Here is a 20,984-nt window from a genome sequence, read left to right as displayed (position 1 = left end):
GTCATCGCACAAGGAAACGGAAAAAACTTCAAAAACAAGACAAACTACAAAAAATACACAACACAATAAAAACAAGACAAAAATACATGAAAACTTGGTTAAATGTTTTTTTTTTTGACTGAACTTTGGTATGAAGTGTTTATTTATCAAAAGTTTAGGATTTGGACCGAATCACCAAACCAGAACTTTCAGGTGAAAATAAGACAAAAAGTCTCGACGTGGAAAAAAAACTTTTTTATCAAAAAGTCGGCGGATTGTCGTGAAAAACTTCAGTATTTTGCTTCATTGTTTTTTTTTTTTTTTTTTTTTAAAAACATCAAAAACCTTTTACATTAAAGAAAAACGGGAATAAAATGATAAAAATGAAAACCAAATTAAAACCGATGATAAAAAACTTTTTTTAAAATTTAACTCTGAAGTGAAAACTAATCAAACAAAAGGACAAAAATCAAATCAAATGTTTTAAAAAATGAGTTTGAGGTTTCACCCAAAAGGCTATCGCCATGGCAACCAGCGAGCAGAAGAACCGGGAAGTTCCGGACGTGAGGCTCTTGGAGTTCTTAGCCCCGCCCCCCTGGCCCTGGCCCCGCCCCCCTCAGCACTGCGTCTCCTTGCTCTGGATCTGCCGCTGCCTCTGCAGCCGGAACATTCTGGCCTTGTCGCTGCGCTCCGTCACGCTCGTCTCCGTCAGGTCCTCGAAGGACCGCCGCTCCGCCGCCGGGCACCCGAACACCTCGCCCAGGGCGGAGTCCAGGCTGGGGTCCTCGTGGATGGTGGCCATGCGGGGGCTGTCCAGAGGAGGGGGGGTGCTGGTCTGCTGGGGCCGCAGGGGGGCGGCGCTGAAGATCGGAGGCTTGAAGATCCGGACGGAGGCGGAGTCCAGGCTGCTGAGCAGCTCGGCATTCTGGGAAAAAACGCCAGAATCCCAATTCAGAGAGAAAAGAGGAGACAGACGGAGAACCGACGTACCTCACAGAAGGTTCTACGAAGTTCTCTCTCATTCTACAAGGTTCTTTCAGGTTTTACAGGGTTCTCTCGGGTTCTACAAGGTTATCTTGGGTTGTACAAGGTTCCACAGGGTTCTACAGGTTTTCTCTTGTTCTACAAGGTTCTCTCGGGTTGTACAAGGATCTCCTAGGTTCTACAAGGTTTTCCTAGATTCTATAAGTTCTCTTGTGTTCTATGAGGTTCTAAGTTTCTCCTGGATTCTACAAGGTTCTCTTGGGTTCTGTGATGTTTTCAGGTTCCACAATGAATCTCCCGGATTCTACGAAGTTCTCTCGTTCGACAAGGTTCTCACGGGTTCTCTCAGGTTCTATGAGGTTCTCTGGGGTTCTACTCACACTGGGGAAGAACAGAGACTTGGTTGTTTGTTCGTACTGTTGGTCCAACTTCTTGTCCTGAAACAAGAAGACAAACGGTGAGTCTCCTTCAGAGGAGCGTTCAGGTCCCTGCTGGACTCTGTTGGACTCTCACCACGCAGTGGACCAGGATGCTGAAGGGGACCCAGAAGAGCAGGGAGAAGGCGACCACGGAGCCCACGATGTTGTCTGCCAGGAACTTCCTGAAGGTGTTGATGTCCAGCTTGTCGATGAAGTCCCAGAGTCTCTCCACCACGTCCTGCACCTGCTTCATGCACTTCCCCTGTGGACAGAGCAGGGGCGCCATCAGCACCTCCAACCTCGACCCCCCCCCCCCCCCCCACCACCACCACCCGTCTCCAGACTCACCGCCCCGTCGCAGAATCCCACCGTGCACGGTTTGCCTTTCCGCAGGAACAGGAAGTCGCCAGCGCCGTCCCGGTAGGGGGCGCACACGCCGCCGGCGCCACGGCAGCAAACCTTACAGGACGAGTTTGTCTCTGGGGGGGGGGGGCAGGGGGTTAGTGGACACTCATGAGTGTGTGTGTGTGTGTGTGTGTGTGTGTGTGTGTGTGTGTGTGTGTGTGTGTGTTTTACCGTTGCAGGCGCAGGGCTGCAGGTGCAGCACCGCCTCGCAGAACGGGACACACTCTCCGTTCACACACTCGCCGTTGTCCAGACACACCGTCTGGTCAGGAGCGTTCTCTGGGGGAGGACACTCACTGCTGTTTCCTACACACACACACACACACACACACACACACACACACACACACACACACACACACACACACACACACACACACACACACACACACACACACACACACACACACACACACGCAAAGAGAGAGACACGCAGCGGAGTCTGATGTGAGTAACCTTGACAGGTTTGTGTTTCCTGTGTGTACCAGGTGAGTGTGTACCAGGTGAGTGTGTACCTGGTAAGTGTGTACCAGGTGAGTGTGTACCAGGTGAGTGTGTACCTGGTGAGTGTGTACCAGGTGAGTGTGTACCAGGTGAGTGTGTACCTGTGCAGTACGAGTGTCCTTTACACGTTGCGTCAATCGGCTCCTGACAGATTTCACCTTCAGATTGAAACTTGCAGCTTTTACAGCACGCACTGTTCCTGTCACTGCACACACACACACACACACACACACACACACGAAACAATGTTAGTCCCTGTTTTGCCCCCCCCCGCCCCCCCCCCCCCCCACACACACACACACACACCTGCACTGCGCCCCCTCCCTCAGCCTGCAGTCGGCGGTGCAGCAGTGGTCTGAGTTGAGGTGTAGTAATCCCGGGTCGCACTCCTCGCCGAGCTCCACCCGGGAGTTTCCGCACACGTTGACGTTTCGCTCTTTGAAGCACGACGGCGCTTTGGAGCGCAGACGCTTCACGATGGAGCGTTTACTGCATTCGGAGAAGAGCTGCGGGATTAGAGTACAGATTACAGTGGCCCCGCCTCTCAGACTATTAGCCCCGCCTCTCAGACTATGAGCCCACCTTGTTGTTGCCATGGTCACCGCTCACGGCGATGGGGTACATGACGAACTTGCCCCCCTGGTCCTCTCGGGGGGCGCAGTACGGGACGTTGTCCGGGTCGTGCTCCGCTCCGAAGTTATGCCCGAGCTCGTGAGTCGTCACCAGGTCAGCTTCCTGCCGTAACCATGGCAACCACACAGAGTACGTCTCGATTTAAATGTTTTCAATATTGGAAGAGAATCATGATCTCCAGATGTTCATGTTCTCCAGGGGATCATGTTCTCCAAGGGATCATGTTCTCCAGGGTATCATGTTCTCCAGAGGATCATGTTCTCCAGGGGATCATGATCTCCAGATGTTCTCCAGGGGATCATGTTCTCCAGAGGATCATGATCTCTTGATGTTCTCCAGGGGATCATGTTCTCCAGAGGATCATGATCTCCAGATGTTCTCCAGAGGATCATGATTTACAGATGTTCTCCAAAGGTTCCTACCTTGGTCAGGATGGTCTTGCCGTAGTTTTTGGTGCTGGTGAGGCCGGTGTTCAGGTAGATGGATCCATGTTCACTTAAGGAGGAGGGACAGGCTGAGGAGCAGAGCGAGGAGTTAGACGAGCAGGAGGAAGAGGAGGTGCAGCAGGAGCAGCAGATAGACCTTTAGAGCAGAGTCCTCCGGGAATGTCGGGTTTGGACGGAGCCACGTAGGCGAGGCCGAGCGTTCCTTCATCAAAGTCCTGATACGTGAAGAGGTGAGCCAGACACACGTTGGAGGCTTTCTCTGCAACGTCCACGCTGAACTGCTGCAGGAGGAGCCAGAGGAGGCGTCAGGGAGGAGGAGCCAGAGGAGGAGTCAGGGAGGAGGAGGAGCCAGAGGAGGAGGAGGAGCCAGAGGAGGAGGAAGAGCCAGAGGAGGCGTCAGGGAGGAGGAGCCAGAGGAGGAGGAGGAGCCAGAGGAGGAGGAGGAGGAGCCAGAGGAGGAGGAGGAGCCAGAAGAGGAGGAGGAGCCAGAAGAGGAGGAGGAGGAGCCAGAGGAGGCATCAGGGAGGAGGAGCCAGAGGAGGAGGAGCCAGAAGAGGAGGAGGAACCAGAGGAGGAGGAGGAGCCAGAGGAGGAGGAGGAGCCAGAAGAGGAGGAGGAGCCAGAAGAGCTCCTTTGTCTCTTCTTCACTTCCTGTTTACCTCCTTTCTACTTCCTGTTTACCTCCTGTCTACTTCCTGTTTACCTCCTTTCTACTTCCTGTTTACCTCCAGCAGCTTCTTCACGTCCCAGACGTCTCGGCCGTCCACCGGACTTCCTCTCATGTTAAAGTGACTTTTCCCCGGAGACACGGGAGTCGCACTCTTCTCAATGATGATCTGAACACACACACACACACACACACACACACACACACACACACACACACACACACACACACACACACCAATCAGACCTGCTGGATCTTGACCCTCATAGAGGACAGGAAGTGAGTCAGACCTGCTGGATCTGGACTCCGTAGCCGCTGAAGTCTTCGTCCCACGATGTGTTCCTGTAGATGTCGTCCACACGGTCGATCAGCTCGATCTGAAAGACAGGGGGCGGGGCTTAGACTGGGGGGAAGCGTGTATAGGGCGGGGTTTCATAGCAGAGGGGCGGGGCCTCACCAGGTAGTTGAGGGTGGTGCTCTCCTCCTCACGGCCCATGTGTTTGAAGAAGCGATGGTCGGCCACCAGCAGCAGGGGGCAGGTGTTCTTCTTGTGGTCGTGGACGTCCCGTTTGCCCCGGTGACCCCCCTCTGAGGGGCAAACAGGAAACAGCTCATTCTGACACTGCATCGGAAATGTCCGGACTCCAGAGTCTCTGTCCTTGACTGACCTTCGTCCATCCTCCCCTCGCGCCGCACGCCGGCGGGCAGCAGCAGGTCGGGGTCGGAGGTCATGTAGCCGCAGACCGACGGCCGCCGCAGCCGGCTGATGTTCCTGATGTCCTCCGAGCGGTAGACCAACAGGCGGCCATCAGGGGGCGTCGATGAGAACCTCCAGAGGGGCTGAAGACGGCGGAGAGCAGGAGAACATCACCAGAGGTCAAGAGACCACACCCTGGTTCAGGAGCACCTTAGTCCCTGTTCAGGACGACCTTAGTCCCTGTTCAGGAAGACCTTAGTCCCTGGTTCAGGAAGACTTTAGTCCTTATTCAGCAGGACCTTAGTCCCTGTTCAGCTGGACCTTAATCCCTGATCAGGAGGACCTTACCTCTACATTGTACTCCGCCTCGTGGGTCAGGATGCGGGCAGAAAACTCGTGGTCGTCGATATGAGCCTGAACACGGGAGTTCTCCTCACCTGAAGGAGAACCAGAAACAGTCAAGCTTCTTCTGTCTCAAAAGAACCTTTGGAACCACCTCCAGGACCTAAAGACCGTCAAAGCCAACAGGTGACACCAGTAACCAAGAACTTTAAACCAAAACTTCAACAACTTCTACAGCCACAGGACCCTTTCAGACCTCCAATCCTCCACAGGAACTCAAGTCTTGCACAAGAACCACAACATTCCTGAGGAAGAGCTTAGCAAAGACCAAGTCAACCTCCAGAAGAATCCTAAACACCCCAGAGGAGGTCTTCTAGAGCCTTCACAAGAACCTGATAGCTCAAATGAGAAGAACAAGAAAAGTCAAAACTGTGGAATTCTTAAACTTTCACAAGAACCTGAAATCTTAACGGGGTCCACAGAAATCTTCAGAAGAACCTTTAGATCTTTCAAGACATCAACAGGGAATTTCAAACCTCCACGGGAACCTTTTAGACGTTTAAGAAACTCTAAGACCTCCAGAGGCACTTCCACAGGAACTTCCAGGACCTCTAGAGGAACCTCCACGGGTCCCTCTAGAGGAACCTCCAGACCAGCAGGTGGCTGGACGTACCGATGACGTGACCCGTGAAGTAGTTGTGTCTGTTGACCGGGAAACTTCGCTCTGAACCATCTTCGTCCACCACCACAGCTCGGAAGTCCTCTGCGAAGAGCTGATCGTTGGTCCTCAGGTAGAGTCTGAAGTGTCTGCACACAGGAGGAGGAGGAGGAGGAGGAGGAGGAGGAGGAGGAGGAGGAGTTCAGCAGTTACAACAGGGGAAGAAGCATGTGGGTGGAGTCACTGTCCTGACCTTCTGACCTCTGCAGAGCGTTGAAGCTCAGCAGCTTCTCCACACTGGACGGAGTGTCGACGTCTCGCCGGCGGACCGAGTGCGTCTGCAGGCCGGAGAGAGGAAGAACGTCGAACTGCTGCAAGACGGACCTGAGGGACGCTGCAGAGGAGAACATCTGAGTCTGCTGGTCATCCTGAGGAGATCAGCCGCAAGCCTGGAGGTCCTACAATGTCTGAGTGTTCCTCAACATCTGGAGAACAGCTGATCTCCTCTGCTTCCTCAACATCTGGAGAACATCTGATCGCCTCTGCTTCCTCAACATCTGGAGAACATCTGATCTCCTCTGCTTCCTCAACATCTGGAGAACATCTGATCTCCTCTGCTTCCTCAACATCTGGAGAACATCTGATCTCCTCTGCTTCCTCAACATCTGGAGAACAGCTGATCTCCTCCGTTCTCCTCAACATCTGGAGAACAGCTGATCTCCTCCGTTCTCCTCAACATCTGGAGAACATCTGATCTCCTCTGCTTCCTCAACATCTGGAGAACATCTGATCGCCTCTGCTTCCTCAACATCTGGAGAACAGCTGATCTCCTCTGCTTCCTCAACATCTGGAGAACATCTGCTCTCCTCTGCTTCCTCAACATCTGGAGAACAGCTGATCTCCTCTGCTTCCTCAACATCTGGAGAACAGCTGATCTCCTCCGTTCTCCTCCTCAACATCTGTAACATCTCAGTGGAACGCTGAAGGTAAAGTAAAAGTAAAGTTTCCATTATGAGCTCATCTGGTGTGTGTGTGTGTGTGTGTGTGTGTGTGTGTGTGTGTGTGTGTGTGTGTGTGTGTGTGTGTGTGTGTGTGTGTGTGTGTGTGTGTGTGTGTGTGTGTGTGATGGCGCCTCCTGCAGGTCACACAAAAGGTTAACAATAAAGGGTTATTAATAAAGTATGAATAATAAAGAGTTATAAACTGTTTGTAGTAAGCAAGTTGTTTGTGTTTTCATTGTTGTTATTGATGATCAGAGCTGATCGTTATGTTTCCTCTTCCGGACGTCCCCCCCCCCCCCCCCCCCCACACACACACACACACAGACACACACATAGACACACACACACACACACGCCCGTGACCTCTCACCGAGCCCCCGGTCCTCCGGATCCTCTGGGTCCTCTGGGTCCTCCGGCAGAGAGTCCGCCGTCGCCGCGGCCGCCGCCAGCAGCGTCCAGACAGCCACTAGAATCCGCCGCATGTCGGAGCGTCCGGAGTGTGAGTAACTCTTCAACAAGTCCCGACCGAAAGTTTACATTCCTCCCGCCTGGCGCCGCGAGGGGTTCGGCCGACTAACTGCGCTCCAGTCCGCACAGAACCGCCTGGGGGACCGAGCACCGCCGCGTCAAGCGGCCGAGCAGAGATCACCGAGAGCGGCCAGGAGGTCCGGGATTTAGCCCGGCAGCCGGAGGAGGCTGAGAGAGCCGGAGAGAGCCGGAGAGAGCCGAAGTGAGCCGGAGAGGGCCGAAGAGCGGCGGAAAGAGCCGGAGAGAGACGGAGACGACCGAAGAGAGGCGGAGAGGACCGAAGAGAGGCGGAGACGACCGAAGAGAGGCGGAGAGGACCGATGAGAGGCGGAGAGGACCGAAGAGAGGCGGAAAGAGCCGGAGGCGTTCCGCGACGGAAAGAGGCGGGAAGCGCTTACAAGAGCCATCCATATCAAGTGCAGATCTCGTTTCTTTTTTATTCGTGTATTTATTGGTTCATTTTTCTGTAGATTTGTTTAATCATGCATTCATTTCTTTGTTTGTCTGTGTTTGTTTATGCAGATCCCGGCCTGGCCGCAGGGGGCAGTACCAAGCCGAGTAGCGCTCAGCTCGGTTCTCTCACCGTAGAAGAAGATACTAGCAGCGTAGCGGCTAAAGTGTGAGCCGGTGAAGATAAAGTGCCAAGAAAAGCACGAAGTTCGACTTCAAACTGCGTTTTTTGTCAAAATGGACGCGCAAGATACGGTGAGTCCCTTTAAAGGCCCCTGGTCTCTTTCATGCGGGAAACGGAACGGAACAGAACATGATCACGCTTCCGCCTGAACTCCATCCACAATTCTTCCGTTTTAGTACGTTTTCAAGTTGAACACAGTTCAAAACGTTTAATTCACTCAGTGTGACACACCGTGGGAATCTAAGGAGTCTGCTTTAATCATCGGCATGGATCCCTTCACACGAACCTCCTGGAAATGTTTTATTAATCAGATGAACATCATGTTGTTATTGGAGAAACACGTGAATCTGAAGTCTGAAAAACATTCAAGTTTAAATTCATCTTGGGAAAAAAATGTTTTCTTGTCGTTTGGGCTGAAAGTGGCGCTAATCTTCATCCTTGAAACCCCTTAAAACTGAATTGTGGTGGAACTGGATTATTTAAAACTGTTATTTTTCTCTATTTGAATTCACACATTCAGAGTTCTACTGTGAGTTTTGTGTGTATTGTGTGTGTCTATCTCCTGCTCTGTGTATTTATTGTGTGTTTCATGTGTTGTGTGTCTCCAGGCGGGCTTCACTGAGCCCTGCTCTCTGTGTTCAGAAGTCAACTGGGGGATCTCAGAGGAAGGTCGATTCTACTGCCAGTCCTGTCACACTGTGGTGGAGGTAAGCTGCTCCTCTTCCTCCTGCTCTTCTTCCTGCTCCTCCCCGTCTCACCTGTTGTCCCTGTGTCTCCTCAGAGGAGCAGGGAGGTGCAGCAGGTGATCCTGTGCCCGGCCTCCAGCAGAATAACCAGGATCAAAAAAGGACCCCGAACAAAGACAGGCGGTCAGTGCTGCTCCTCGGGGGGGAGGTGCTGCTCCTCGGGGGGGAGGTGCTGCTCCTCACAGAGCTGGAAGTCTCAGGGTTCTCCTCCGTTCCAGATGGAGGTTACAGTTGGAGGATCTGCGAGGCATTCCAGTTCATCCTGAAGAACCAGGCCGAGGCTCTGCTGGAGCTTGGAGTCACTGCAGGATTCAAGGTGTGTGTGTGTGTGTGTGTGTGTGTGTGTGTGTGTGTGTGTGTGTGTGTGTGTGTGTGTGTGTGTGTGTGTGTGTGTGTGTGTGTGTGTGTGTGTGTGTGTGTGTGTGTGTGTGTGTGTGTGTGTGTGTGTGTGTGTGTGTGTGTGTGTGTGTGTGTGTGTGTGTGTGTGTGTGTGTGTGTGTGTGTGTGTGCCGTCCTCCCTCCAACTGCTCCGTCTGTTTCAGGACGAGGTTTTGTGTCGGATGTGGAGGATTTATCTTCAGAAGAGTCGACAAGCTTTTACCAACAATCCTGTGTACCGAGACCGACAGGTAGAGACAGAGACCCTCCTCCTGTCCCTCTCCTCCTGTCCCTACTCTCGTCCCTCCTCGTCTTCTCTCGTCCCTCCTCGTCTCCTCCTGTCCCTCCCTGTCTCCTTCTGTCCCTCCTCGTCTCCTCCTGTCCCTCCTCCCCTCCTCTCGTCCCTCCCGTCCCTCCTCCTGTCCCTCTTCGTCTTTTCTCGTCCCTCCTCGTCTCCTCCTGTCCCTCCTCGTCTCCTCCTGTCTCTCCTCCCGTCCCTCCTCCCCTCCTCTCGTCCCTCCTTGTCTCCTCCTGTCCCTCCTCTCGTCCCTCCTCGCCTCATCCTTCGTCTCTCTTCAGGGAGGCGCTGACTCGGACTCGGACAGCGGGACCTTGTTCTCCGTCAGTTCCACCGATTTCACCGAGTCAAGAACCCTGAGCGACTCGGACTCTCAGCCAGGTACCCGGGATGTTCTGGAGAATCGGCAGCACCTTGGGTTCGCGTCCCGGCCATGACGAGTCGCCGTAGTAACGAGTGTCTTCATCTGGTCGCCAGAGAACAGCTGTCGCCGGAGGAAGGACCAGATGAGCATGAGGAAGACTCTGGCTCTGATCCACCTGGCCCTGGTCTGGAGCCGCGAGGCGCTGACGCTCAGTGACCTGCTCAGGTACCACCGGAGGACCACCATGGCCGGGAGGTCTTGGAGGTCCTGGAGGTGACTGCTGTGTGTTTCCAGGCTGGTGCTGGAAGGACATGTCCCGTACGTGAAGGCCTACGAGCAGCTGCCGGAGCAGATGAGGCTGAAGGGGAGAGACGTCCTGGTCTTCAGGGTGGAGGTGAGACTCCGGGAGAACCCCCAATGTCCTGGAGGTCCTCAGGGTCCCGAGGTCTGATTGTGACCTCCTTGTTCTCAGAGTGTCCCCTCGTACCGGCTGGTCCACCAGGACGCCCAGGCTCTGGCCCTGTTCCTGCAGCTTCCTGCTTTTCCCCCGATCAGCCAGGAGGTGGTGCTGCACCCGGCCCGGCTCAGCCTGCGCTACCTGATCGACGCAAACCTACCAGGTACCGCTTCCTCTCGTCACCACGGTAACACTGCTGGCTCCGCCCACCTCTAACTCCTTCCTCTTCAACCGCAGACGAGCTTCACCTCTGGGTCTGCAGGCTGACGGAGCGCGCCGGCCTGGCGGACCAGGCGCTCCACACATTCGACCCCGCCTCCCGTCCTGTTCTGCCGCGGTACGACCTGCAGGCCGCCGCCCTGGTGGTCGTCACCATGAAGCTGCTCTTCGGCCTGGACGACCTCACCGAGTGGTAACGGACCGCCTCTGTCCGGGAAGACTCCGCCCACTCCGCTATGACGAGTCTGACTCTGTTTCTGTCTTTCAGGGACTTGTCCAACCAGGTCAAGTACGGTCCAGGTGAGTCCTGGTCTTCATTTCAGGTGGTCCAGACTTCAGACCACCTCACTACGTGTCTCCGGAATCCAAACCGTCCTACCAGGACATGGTCTGGTGAGACCTGTGAGCTGAGGTCTGGTCTGTCTGTCTTTGTTACAGAGGACACGTTCCACCTGAGGAGGTGGTACCGCCTGGTGCAGACGGCTCTGGTCCGAGGCCAGCAAAGAGGCGATCACGCCACCGCCAGGTGACTACTTCCTGTTCCTGCAGGGGGCGGGGCTTCTCCTTGCTGGGGTCAACGCTCTCTGTGAACTGTGCCGTGTCTCTGTCTCGTCCTCAGGACGCAGTGGAAGCCCAAAAAGATGGTCTTCCGAAGGTCGAATGAAAGATACATGGCGATGAAGAAGAAAAGTGAGGACGTGACGTCTCTTTGAGTCTCTGCAGGTCCAGACTAAAACCAGATTGGAACTTGTTCCCCTGCAGGAACCGCGGAGCAGCTGCAGTCGTGTTTCGAGAGGCTGTCATCGTGTCCGGCAGGCGTCCAGACCACCCGCCCGTCCAGCTTCAGGTTCTGCTGGGGGGACAATGACGGTTCCGACGGTCCCAGTATGCATGGTACCAAGCTGGACAGGTTCCTGACCCTGAAGGACGACGTCCAGACTCCATCCAATCGCTCCTACTGGCACCCCGCGCTGCAGCCCTGCAATGGCAGGTAAGACCTCGAGACTGGAACCAGGTCAGGTGGCTAGTCCAAAACTGGTCCCATCCCAGGCAAGAGACACCGTCAGGAACCGATCGGTAATCTGAACCAATCCACTCGCTAAAACCCAATCTGGACCTAGTCCAAACAGTCCTCAGGAACTGCTCTGAAGTCAAGACTGAGTCAGAGAGAACTCAGACCAGCGCTGACCAGTTTAATCCAGTCAGGAACCCGTTAGAACCAGTTTAATCCAGTCAGGAACATGTTAGAACCAGTTTAATCCAGTCAGGAACACGTTGGAACCAGTTTAATCCAGTCAGGAACACGTTAGAACCAGTTTAATCCAGTCAGGAACACGTTAGAACCAGTTTACTCCAGTCAGGAACACGTTGGAACCAGTTTAATCCAGTCAGGAACACGTTGGAACCAGTTTAATCCAGTCAGGAACACGTTAGAACCAGTTTAATCCAGTCAGGAACACGTTAGAACCAGTTTAATCCAGTCAGGAACATGTTAGAACCAGTTTAATCCAGTCAGGAACACATTAGAACCAGTTTAATCCAGTCAGGAACCAGTTTAATCCAGTCAGGAACACGTTAGAACCAGTTTAATCCAGTCAGGAACCAGTTTAATCCAGTCAGGAACCAGTTTAATCCAGTCAGGAACCAGTTTAATCCAGTCAGGAACACGTTAGAACCAGTTTAATCCAGTCAGGAACAATTTAGAACCAGTTTAATCCAGTCAGGAACACGTTAGAACCAGTTTACTCTAGTCAGGAACACGTTGGAACCAGTTTAATCCAGTCAGGAACACGTTAGAACCAGTTTAATCCAGTCAGGAACACGTTGGAACCAGTTTAATCCAGTCAGGAACACGTTAGAACCAGTTTAATCCAGTCAGGAACACGTTAGAACCAGTTTAATCCAGTCAGGAACATGTTAGAACCAGTTTAATCCAGTCAGGAACACGTTAGAACCAGTTTAATCCAGTCAGGAACCAGTTTAATCCAGTCAGGAACATGTTAGAACCAGTTTAATCCAGTCAGGAACACGTTAGAACCAGTTTAATCCAGTCAGGAACACGTTAGAACCAGTTTAATCCAGTCAGGAACATGTTAGAACCAGTTTAATCCAGTCAGGAACACGTTAGAACCAGTTTAATCCAGTCAGGAACCAGTTTAATCCAGTCAGGAACATGTTAGAACCAGTTTAATCCAGTCAGGAACACGTTAGAACCAGTTTAATCCAGTCAGGAACATGTTAGAACCAGTTTAATCCAGTCAGGAACCAGTTTAATCCAGTCAGGAACACGTTGGAACCAGTTTAATCCAGTCAGGAACACGTTGGAACCAGTTTAATCCAGTCAGGAACACGTTGGAACCAGTTTAATCCAGTCAGGAACCAGTTTAATCCAGTTTAATCCAGTCAGGAACCAGTTTAATCCAGTCAGGAACACGTTGGAACCAGTTTAATCCAGTCAGGAACACGTTGGAACCAGTTTAATCCAGTCAGGAACACGTTAGAACCAGTTTAATCTAGTCAGGAACACGTTGGAACCAGTTTAATCCAGTCAGGAACACGTTAGAACCAGTTTAATCTAGTCAGGAACATGTTAGAACCAGTTTAATCCAGTCAGGAACCAGTTTAATCCAGTCAGGAACACGTTGGAACCAGTTTAAACCAGTCAGGAACATGAAACCACCTTAATTTCTTCTTCTGTGGTTTAGGCAGTGCAACCCAGATCACTTCCTGCCGGAGGTGGAGGCGTCGCTGCCGAAGTCCTTCAGGTGGCTGCTGCAGCTCTTCTCCTTCCTGCTCCACGTCAAACCAGCCGCCCTCCTACAGGAAGTGTTCTCTGTGGAGAGACGCCTGTTCGGCTGCAAGACACCTGGTCTCAAAGCCAGGACCGGGACCAGGACTTCACCCAGGACCAGGACCAGAGCTTCACCCAGGACCAGGACCAGGACTTCACCCAGGACCAGGACCAGAGCTTCACCCAGGACCCCACAGCAGACTTTGCAGAACCAGGCTGGAAGCTGAGAGGACGAGAAGGAGCGGCGGCTGCAGGACGTCTGCGCTCTGATTGGCTGATTGTTTTTCAATAAATCTCTGTCTGCAGGTTGTGTCTGATCCGGTTCCTGAAACTAGGTTCTCCTTAGATGTGGGGGCGAGGAAACCAAAAGATAAAGATGAAGGATTTTAGGTTCTACAGAGGTTGTTTCATAAAGTAACACATGGATCTGAAACCAGAACCAGGTCCAGAACTAGGTCCAGAACCAGCCTCAAGCACAGAAACGAGTCCAGAGACTTTCAGGAAGCAACATGGAACATCCTGACCTGTTAAAACTGATTTCTTCCTCCTTCCTCCTCCACCACCACCTCCTCTTCCTCCTCCACCACCACCTCCTCTTCCTCCTCCACCACCACCTCCTCCTCCTCCTCATCCACCACCTCCTCTTCCTCCTCCACCACCTCCTTCCTCCTCTACTATCTCCTCTTCCTCCTTTACCTCCTCTTCCTCCTCTACCACCTCCTCTTCCTTCTTTACCTCCTCTTCATCCACCACCTCCTCTTCCTCCTCTACCACCTCCTCTTCCTTCTTTACCTCCTCTTCATCCACCACCTCCTCTTCCTTCTTTACCTCCTCTTCATCCACCACCTCCTCTTCCTCCTCTACCACCTCCTCTTCCTTCTTTACCTCCTCATCCTCCTCCTCTTCCTCCTCTTCATCCACCTCCTCTTCCTCCTGTACCACCTCCTCTTCATCCTCCTATTCCTGCAGTGTCCTCGGTTCTCCTCTGGAGGTTCCTTCAGGTGACTGCAGAAAGCAGGAAAACAGACTCGGTACTCTGAGGTCATCTCTGTTAAATCTGCCGTGGCTGTTGCTAGGCAACCCCAGCGCGTTGGGCCTGTTGCCATGGTGATACTACAGCCAGCCGCCGCCGGGGAGACAAGCATCGTGCTGCGTTCGCTTCTGCTCGGCTGAACTCGGCGTCAGGACGGGAAGTTGACGGAGTCCTCAGATGACCTGCGAGCTGCAAGAGTACCCGTCAAGTACTGCAGTAATCTGTGTACCATCAGTAAAATACTGCAGTACTCACTGAAGTAGTACAATACTCTGTACTTTCAATAAAACACTGAAGTACTGTGTGCTCACAGTGAAATACTGCAATACTCTGTGTACTCAGTAAAATACTGCAGTACCCTTATTGAAGTACTACAATATTCTGTACTCTCAGTGAAACACTGAGGTACTCTCAGTAAAATACTGCACTACGCTCATTGAAATACTACAATACTCTGTAATCTCAGCTAAACACTGAAGTACTCTGTGTACTCTGTGAAATACTGCAGTTTTCTACTTGCATTGAGGTACTGTGGTACCCTATGTACTCAGTGAAATAATGCAGTACTCTCAATGGAATACTGCAGTTCTCTGCATACTCTCATTGAAATACTGCAGTGCTTTGTGTACTCTCAGTGAAATATTGCATTTACACTCATTGGAAATACTGCAGCACTCTCATTGAAGTACTGAAAATACTTTGTATACTCTGAAATACTGCAGTACTATCAGTGAAATACTGCAATGCTTTGTGTACTCTTCGGAGTACTGCAGTACTGCATGTATACTCTGAAGTACTGCATTTCCTGGTAAATCAAAGTATGGAGTTGTCAGTACTTTGCAGTTACCTCGGGTGATCTCAGAGTATAAACAGCCTCGTGTTGCCTTCACTGGCTCATTCCAGGATAAAGTCCTCAGATGAACTCTGAGTACAAGTACTACAATACACTCAGTTGAATGAGTAAAACTACTGCTGTACTCTGAGTAAAATTACTCTGTGGCCTCATGTGACCTCAGCATGTCTGTTATGCATTCAGGGATGGCCGGGTCATCTGAGGACAGACGTCTGTTTTCTCCTGCTTCAACTATTACCGTGAGCTCCACCTCCATCAGCAGCACCTCCATCAGCAGCACCTCCATCAGCAGCACCTCTATCAGCTGTACCTCCATCAGCTGTACCTCCATCAGCAGCACCTCCATCAGCAGCACCTCTATCAGCTGTACCTCCATCAGCTGTACCTCCATCAGCAGCACCTCCATCAGCAGCACCTCTATCAGCTGTACCTCCATCAGCTGTACCTCCATCAGCAGCACCTCCATCAGCAGCACCTCCATCAGCTGTACCTCCATCAGCAGCACCTCTATCAGCAGCACCTCCATCAGCTGTACCTCCATCAGCTGCACCTCCATCAGCAGCACCTCCATCAGCTGTACCTCCATCAGCAGCACCTCTATCAGCAGCACCTCCATCAGCTGTACCTCCATCAGCAGCACCTCTATCAGCTGTACCTCCATCAGCTGTACCTCCATCAGCAGCACCTCCATCAGCAGCACCTCTATCAGCTGTACCTCCATCAGCTGTACCTCCATCAGCAGCACCTCCATCAGCAGCACCTCTATCAGCTGTACCTCCATCAGCAGCACCTCTATCAGCTGTACCTCCATCAGCTGTACCTCCATCAGCAGCACCTCCATCAGCAGCACCTCTATCAGCTGTACCTCCATCAGCAGCACCTCCATCAGCAGTACCTCTATCAGCAGCACCTCCATCAGCAGCACCTCCTGTCCGGTTTTATTGTTACTTTTTGTGTTTTTATTGTTTTATTATCAATTTCACTGGTTTTCTTCAGTCTTATTGTCGGTTTTCATGTTTTTCTGCTGTTTTTTTTATTTATTTTACTGTTTCTCTTTTGCTGTATCTTTGATTTTGGTGTTTTTCTTCAGTTTCATTGTTGATTTTCGTGGATTCCAGCTTCATTGTTTTCAGTGTTTTGCTCCGTGCGCGCTCCCGCGGTTTGCTTCCACCTTTCCCCCAGTCGGCGCGCGCGGCCGGGTTCACCGGGTTTACTGTGACACCGCTGACTCGGTGGCCACGCCCCACCGGGGCCACGCACCCTGCCGCCGGCCAATGGCGTGGCGGTCACGTAGCGATCACGCCGCTTCCGGCCGCTGATTGGCTCGCGCTCGCTACACCTTTGCGTGTGATTGGCTGCGTGTTACCAGCCGCCAGACGGCTCTCGATTTCGTTTCTCTTGTTTTTTTTCCTCCGTTTTGTCTCAGCTGAAGTCAGACTGCAGGAGGAGGCGAAGAGGCAAAGAGGCTCCGCCGCTCCGCTACACCGCCGCTCCGCGTCCGGCTCTTCACTCCGCGGCGGAGCGCTGCTGCTGTCAGGTGAGTCTCCCCCCGGGTGACGGGCTCCGGTTCCTGGAGCGCCCGCCGTCCGGTGCCAGGTACCAGCTCTGGTCGGTGTCAGCTCTGGTCGCTATGGTCAGTGTCGGCTCCGGTCGGTCCGGTCGGTCGAATCAGGTAGAGTCAGTCAGGGTCGGGTCGGCTCCGGTCGGCCGGGTCCTCTGAGGTCACGGTGAACCGGTGCGGTTCATCCCCTCAGCTGCGTGAGAAAGTTTCCAGATGTTGCGGGACTCCAAGCTTCTTTGTTTTGATGCTGAAGGACCGAACAGGAGGTTGTGTGAGGACATCCGGTATAACTACGTTATAGACCGTAACCCCGGAGATAATCAGTCTATAACTAACTTATCAATAACCAACCGCTCGATAACTATTCTAGTCTATTCTTAACCAAAACTAACGGGCTGTCCCTGAACGCCTCGCAGCAGGTCACAGATTAACAGTTTGTCCCTGAACGCCTCGCAGCAGGTCACAGAATGACGGATTGTCCCTGAACGCCTCGCGAAGTGTCTGCCTGCTTTGTTTGTGCCTCAGCCGTGGTGCGTTTGGGTGACCGTGGGAAATCACACCATCTGCAGCAGGTTGACTGCGTTTGCAAGAACGAGCCGTCCTCTCTTTTTGGGGCGGGGCCTGGAGGAGAGTGGGCGGAGTCCTTGTTGAAAGTTAAAATTCTTCCGTTCATCATGTTCGTTAGATTATTTAATTTAATAACTTTTGATTGTCTTAATGTTTCTGTGCAACTTTGAAAGACTGTAACTGTATTGACACTAAACATGCTAACGCTTCTGCATGTGCCTATAGCCATGGAGCAGAAATGGACCATTGAGTATCCCGACCTGGAGGCCGCCGAGGCGCTCGTCAGCATGAGCTTCTGGGGTCAAAGTTTGCAGAAGCTCCGCCCCCTGACCCCCACCTCAGACTCATGCGACTCCATCCAGCTCAACCCTGAGGGCGGCGGCGGCGGCGCCCCCAAAGACCTGATCGCCCTGTCATCGTTGGTAAGGCTGAGACATTGTCAAAACACCCCCGGTTTGAATGATGCGCCATTTGGGATCCCTCGTCACATCCGCAGCATCAGTAAAAAGAGTAAATCAGCGTTTATTCAGTGTTATTCTATCAAATATGAAATAGTAAAAATGTGAAATAGTAAAAGTTCCCAGTTTGTGGATCATGACCGTGAAAGGGTTATATCATAGTGCCTCAGTGGGACCCTCAGCACCATTGGTTATCCCACAAGTAACTGCTGAATTGGGATCCCGTCTCTAATTTACACTTGTTTGTTTTCCAAAGTGCGACATTTCAAATGATATCATCGGACAACATTTGGAATCCCTATAATTTTTAAAGAAATTGTCAGACACATTTGGCTTCCCCATGTGGCAGAACCGGAAAAAAAAGGTTGTTGATTGTGATTGGTGAACACTTGGAGTAATTTGGGATCCCGCTGTGGTTAAAGACGTTTGTGTTGTGTTTCCATCTCAGTGCATGACTCCGCCTCTCAGCCCGAGTTGCTCCGAGGCCTCCACTCCAAGCCCCGCCTCCACCCCAAGCCCCGCCTCCACCCCAAGCCCCGCCTCCACTCCAAGCCCCGCCTCCACCCCAAGCCCCGTCCCCATGGAGATTGCTGGCCGAGCGATGGCCACCAGTGTGATTCGCCACACGGCCGACAGCCAGGGGCCCCCACCGGTTTCACCGGACCCCCCACCGCCCTCACCCGCCCCCCCGCCATCCTCACCCGCCCCCCCACCGCCCTCACCTGCCCCCCCGCCATCCTCACCGGCCCCCCTACCCCCCTCTCTGGCCCCACCGCCACTCCTCTGCCAGGTGTTCCCGGTGAACGGGCAAGCGGGCATGATCTCCGCCTTCGTCCAAGCGCCGGTGCAGGTTCAGACCCCGGGGGGCCCCGGGACCCTCCCCCCACCAGGACCCACCTCCAGCTTCACCCGGTCACTGCTGCTGAGCTCGGCCGTGCCGCAGGGTGCTGTCATGTTCGTGGTGCCACCGCACGCCCAGCAGACTGTCGTGACCCTGGGCAACACCAAGCTCCTCCCCCTCGCCCCGGCGCCTGTCTTCCTGCCGGCAGGTGGCGGCGGCGGCGGTGGCGGCATCTCGCAGGCCGACTTCTCCCGCAGGAGGAACTACGTGTGCAACTTCCCCGGCTGCAAGAAGACCTACTTCAAGAGCTCGCACCTGAAGGCTCACCTGCGCACGCACACAGGTAACGGCCAATCACAGAGCAACTCAGCCGATCACAAAGCTCAGACAGACGCTGGAAAATGTGTAGCCATTAGCTAATGCTACACATGTAGCCACCAGCAAAAGTGAAACATGTAGCTATCAGCATTAGCGGTTTCTAGCTTGTGGGAGCTAACTCGCTGTGGTTAGCAGAGGGTTAGCTTTAGTGTGCCCTTGCATCAGGAGCTAACAGGCTGTGGTTGCCCCCTGCAGGTGAGAAGCCGTTCAGCTGCCTCTGGGAGGGCTGCGATAAGAAGTTCGCCCGTTCTGACGAGCTGTCGCGCCACCGCCGCACGCACACCGGCGAGAAGAAATTTGTGTGCACCGTCTGCGACCGGCGCTTCATGCGCAGCGACCACCTGACCAAACACGCCCGGCGGCACACCACCGCCAAGAGGGCGTCGACGTGGCCCACCAACACCCGAGACCTCAACAAGGGCCAGACCGGGAGCCCAGCACTTCCCGGCGGTGTGCTGGTCTCCGCCGCCAACTGACGGACGCACAGAACCCCCAGGGCCATCTCAGGACCAGGACCTGGTTTTTAATCTGTTCCACCAGCGACCCCCCCAGTAGGCCCCGCAACGTTTACAAGACCCCAACTGGACTACTGGACCACGTAGAGGGGGGGTCAGACCCTCAGATCCTTTAATCAAGTCTCACCTCAGAAACTTGCAGGACTCTTTTGAAGACCTGCTGCGACTTCCGATCCAAACGTCCTCCGTTAAACTTTTCTTATCGTAGCGTCGGTCGCTTCGCTCCGCTCGTTCTCGGCTTCCAGCCTCCGAAACACCGCGTCAGAGTTCACGTTAGAGTCACGTCACAAAACCTCAAAGTCCTCATTAGCATCTCATAGCGGCCGTTACCCTCCCCGTGTAGCCTTCATGCTAACGCTACTCCGGGTCTACGTGAGCCGACAAACTGTCGAGTTTAGACTTCAACGTTCAGGAATTTTTATTTTTACTTGGTGGCGTCATCCTGCTGGACACTTTTTTGGTTCACTGGCCGTATGTTTGACACCTGCTAAGCTCCGCCCACCCCGACCCCACGCACCACAGCTGGTTCTTTGGGGTGCGGGGCCAGTTCCTCTTGAGTGCTGGACAAGCTGTTCCCAATCTGCCCACCGGGGGGAAACATTCTGTGAAGTTTGTAACAATATTCTGGGGGCTGTGGTCGGTTGTGAAAAAGCGGAGCATCAGTAAGTGTTTGTAGTTTGACACCAGCATCTTTGGCCAGTCATCTGAATATGAAAAAGACAACAAAGCACAACAGGTCAACTGTAATGTACTCAGGACATTTTATTCCCACTGACCACAAACACACCACAGGAGGAGGCGGAGGAGGAGCAGGAGGAGGTGCGGGGGGTGGGGTTGGGGGGGGAGCAGAAGGACAGAAACCAACAGAATTGTAACATTGCACTGGATTTTTACAATTTGTTTTTGTTGTTTTTGTACTGTGTAAAATAATCATGTTTACTTCATGTGTCTGCACTCTTTATTTGCCAAAGCCTCTGTATTTTCGTGTGAATGCTGTAAATATTGTGAGTGTCGTATCCGTAGGAATCGTATTTAAACGTCACTGTGATTCTTTCTACTGTATTTAATACACCCGGTGTAGCGGTCAGGACATACCTCATGTTATTCAATGTCATTCTGAATAATCTTGCCTGGAAACTTTTATAATAAAACTTTACCACCATGCCATTGTTTCCTGGTAACCATGACGACCTCAGCATCCCATCCATCGATCAGTCATCCATCAGTCTTGGTGTCAACCAATCAGATGTTGAGACAAGTTCTGATTGGATCCGTCTTCGATCAGAACTCAAAAGTTCTGCGGTTTTTAGGTAAAGACGGGTCAGAAATCATGACTTGTTTTGTACTTGAGGCTTTTTAATGATAGCTGAGTGTAAATAGAGGAAAAATGAAAACATTTAAAACACAAAGTGTTTATAAGAAGTTAAAGCAGGCGACGTTAATGGAATAAAATGAGTAAAAGTGAGCGTTTTAACGCTAAATAAATGTTTGTTCTTTGTTCTCCTTGAATGTTTCGTAACTGAGCATTTTGCGTTGTTGTGTAACTGCAGGTTTCAAACACTTTGGTGTCCCGCACAAACGGAGCCCTTTGAATCTCCCGCGATCGTTCTGATGACGTGGTTGAGGCT

General features: G+C 52.6%; 3 protein-coding genes across 6 annotated transcripts; 2 read left to right on the top strand and 1 right to left on the bottom strand.

Moving 5' to 3' along the window:
* Window positions 1-275: 275 nt before the first annotated feature.
* adam17b (ADAM metallopeptidase domain 17b) lies at window positions 276-7,239 on the bottom strand. Of its 2 annotated transcripts, XM_080490661.1 has the most exons (19): window positions 7,106-7,239; window positions 5,996-6,128; window positions 5,750-5,883; window positions 5,083-5,171; window positions 4,706-4,877; window positions 4,495-4,625; window positions 4,328-4,414; window positions 4,096-4,206; window positions 3,507-3,651; window positions 3,347-3,438; window positions 2,874-3,026; window positions 2,598-2,797; window positions 2,393-2,496; window positions 1,959-2,093; window positions 1,731-1,861; window positions 1,477-1,644; window positions 1,344-1,400; window positions 841-904; window positions 276-574 (listed from the first exon to the last, which is right to left on the bottom strand). In XM_080490661.1, the coding sequence occupies exons 1-19, from the start codon at window positions 7,215-7,217 to the stop codon at window positions 561-563; spliced, it is 2,232 nt and encodes a 743-aa protein (XP_080346787.1). In that variant the 5' UTR covers window positions 7,218-7,239; the 3' UTR covers window positions 276-560. The 2 variants fall into 2 exon arrangements, with proteins under 2 accessions (XP_080346787.1, XP_080346786.1); XM_080490660.1 differs by having other exon boundaries at window positions 276-904.
* taf1b (TATA box binding protein (Tbp)-associated factor, RNA polymerase I, B) lies at window positions 7,044-13,460 on the top strand. 3 transcript variants are annotated; one of them, XM_080490666.1, is made up of 17 exons: window positions 7,044-7,234; window positions 7,324-7,679; window positions 7,786-7,968; window positions 8,506-8,604; window positions 8,679-8,766; window positions 8,862-8,959; window positions 9,186-9,272; window positions 9,601-9,700; window positions 9,797-9,908; window positions 9,978-10,077; window positions 10,156-10,303; window positions 10,378-10,552; window positions 10,628-10,659; window positions 10,798-10,885; window positions 10,979-11,049; window positions 11,122-11,350; window positions 13,065-13,460. In XM_080490666.1, the coding sequence occupies exons 3-17, from the start codon at window positions 7,951-7,953 to the stop codon at window positions 13,375-13,377; spliced, it is 1,758 nt and encodes a 585-aa protein (XP_080346792.1). In that variant the 5' UTR covers window positions 7,044-7,234; window positions 7,324-7,679; window positions 7,786-7,950; the 3' UTR covers window positions 13,378-13,460. The 3 variants fall into 3 exon arrangements, with proteins under 3 accessions (XP_080346792.1, XP_080346791.1, XP_080346793.1); XM_080490665.1 differs by having other exon boundaries at window positions 7,054-7,679; XM_080490667.1 differs by lacking the exon at window positions 7,044-7,234 and having other exon boundaries at window positions 7,550-7,679; window positions 8,540-8,604.
* A 3,002-nt stretch (window positions 13,461-16,462) lies between these two features.
* LOC308126349 (Krueppel-like factor 11) lies at window positions 16,463-20,521 on the top strand. The gene is made up of 4 exons (XM_080490668.1): window positions 16,463-16,573; window positions 17,390-17,586; window positions 18,071-18,806; window positions 19,037-20,521. The coding sequence occupies exons 2-4, from the start codon at window positions 17,392-17,394 to the stop codon at window positions 19,315-19,317; spliced, it is 1,212 nt and encodes a 403-aa protein (XP_080346794.1). The 5' UTR covers window positions 16,463-16,573; window positions 17,390-17,391; the 3' UTR covers window positions 19,318-20,521.
* The last annotated feature ends 463 nt before the right edge of the window (window positions 20,522-20,984 follow it).

This window comes from Lipophrys pholis, assembly GCF_963383615.2.
Source record: "Lipophrys pholis genome assembly, chromosome: 21".
NCBI lineage: Eukaryota > Metazoa > Chordata > Actinopteri > Blenniiformes > Blenniidae > Lipophrys > Lipophrys pholis.
This window is presented reverse-complemented; position numbering and strand designations above follow the sequence as displayed.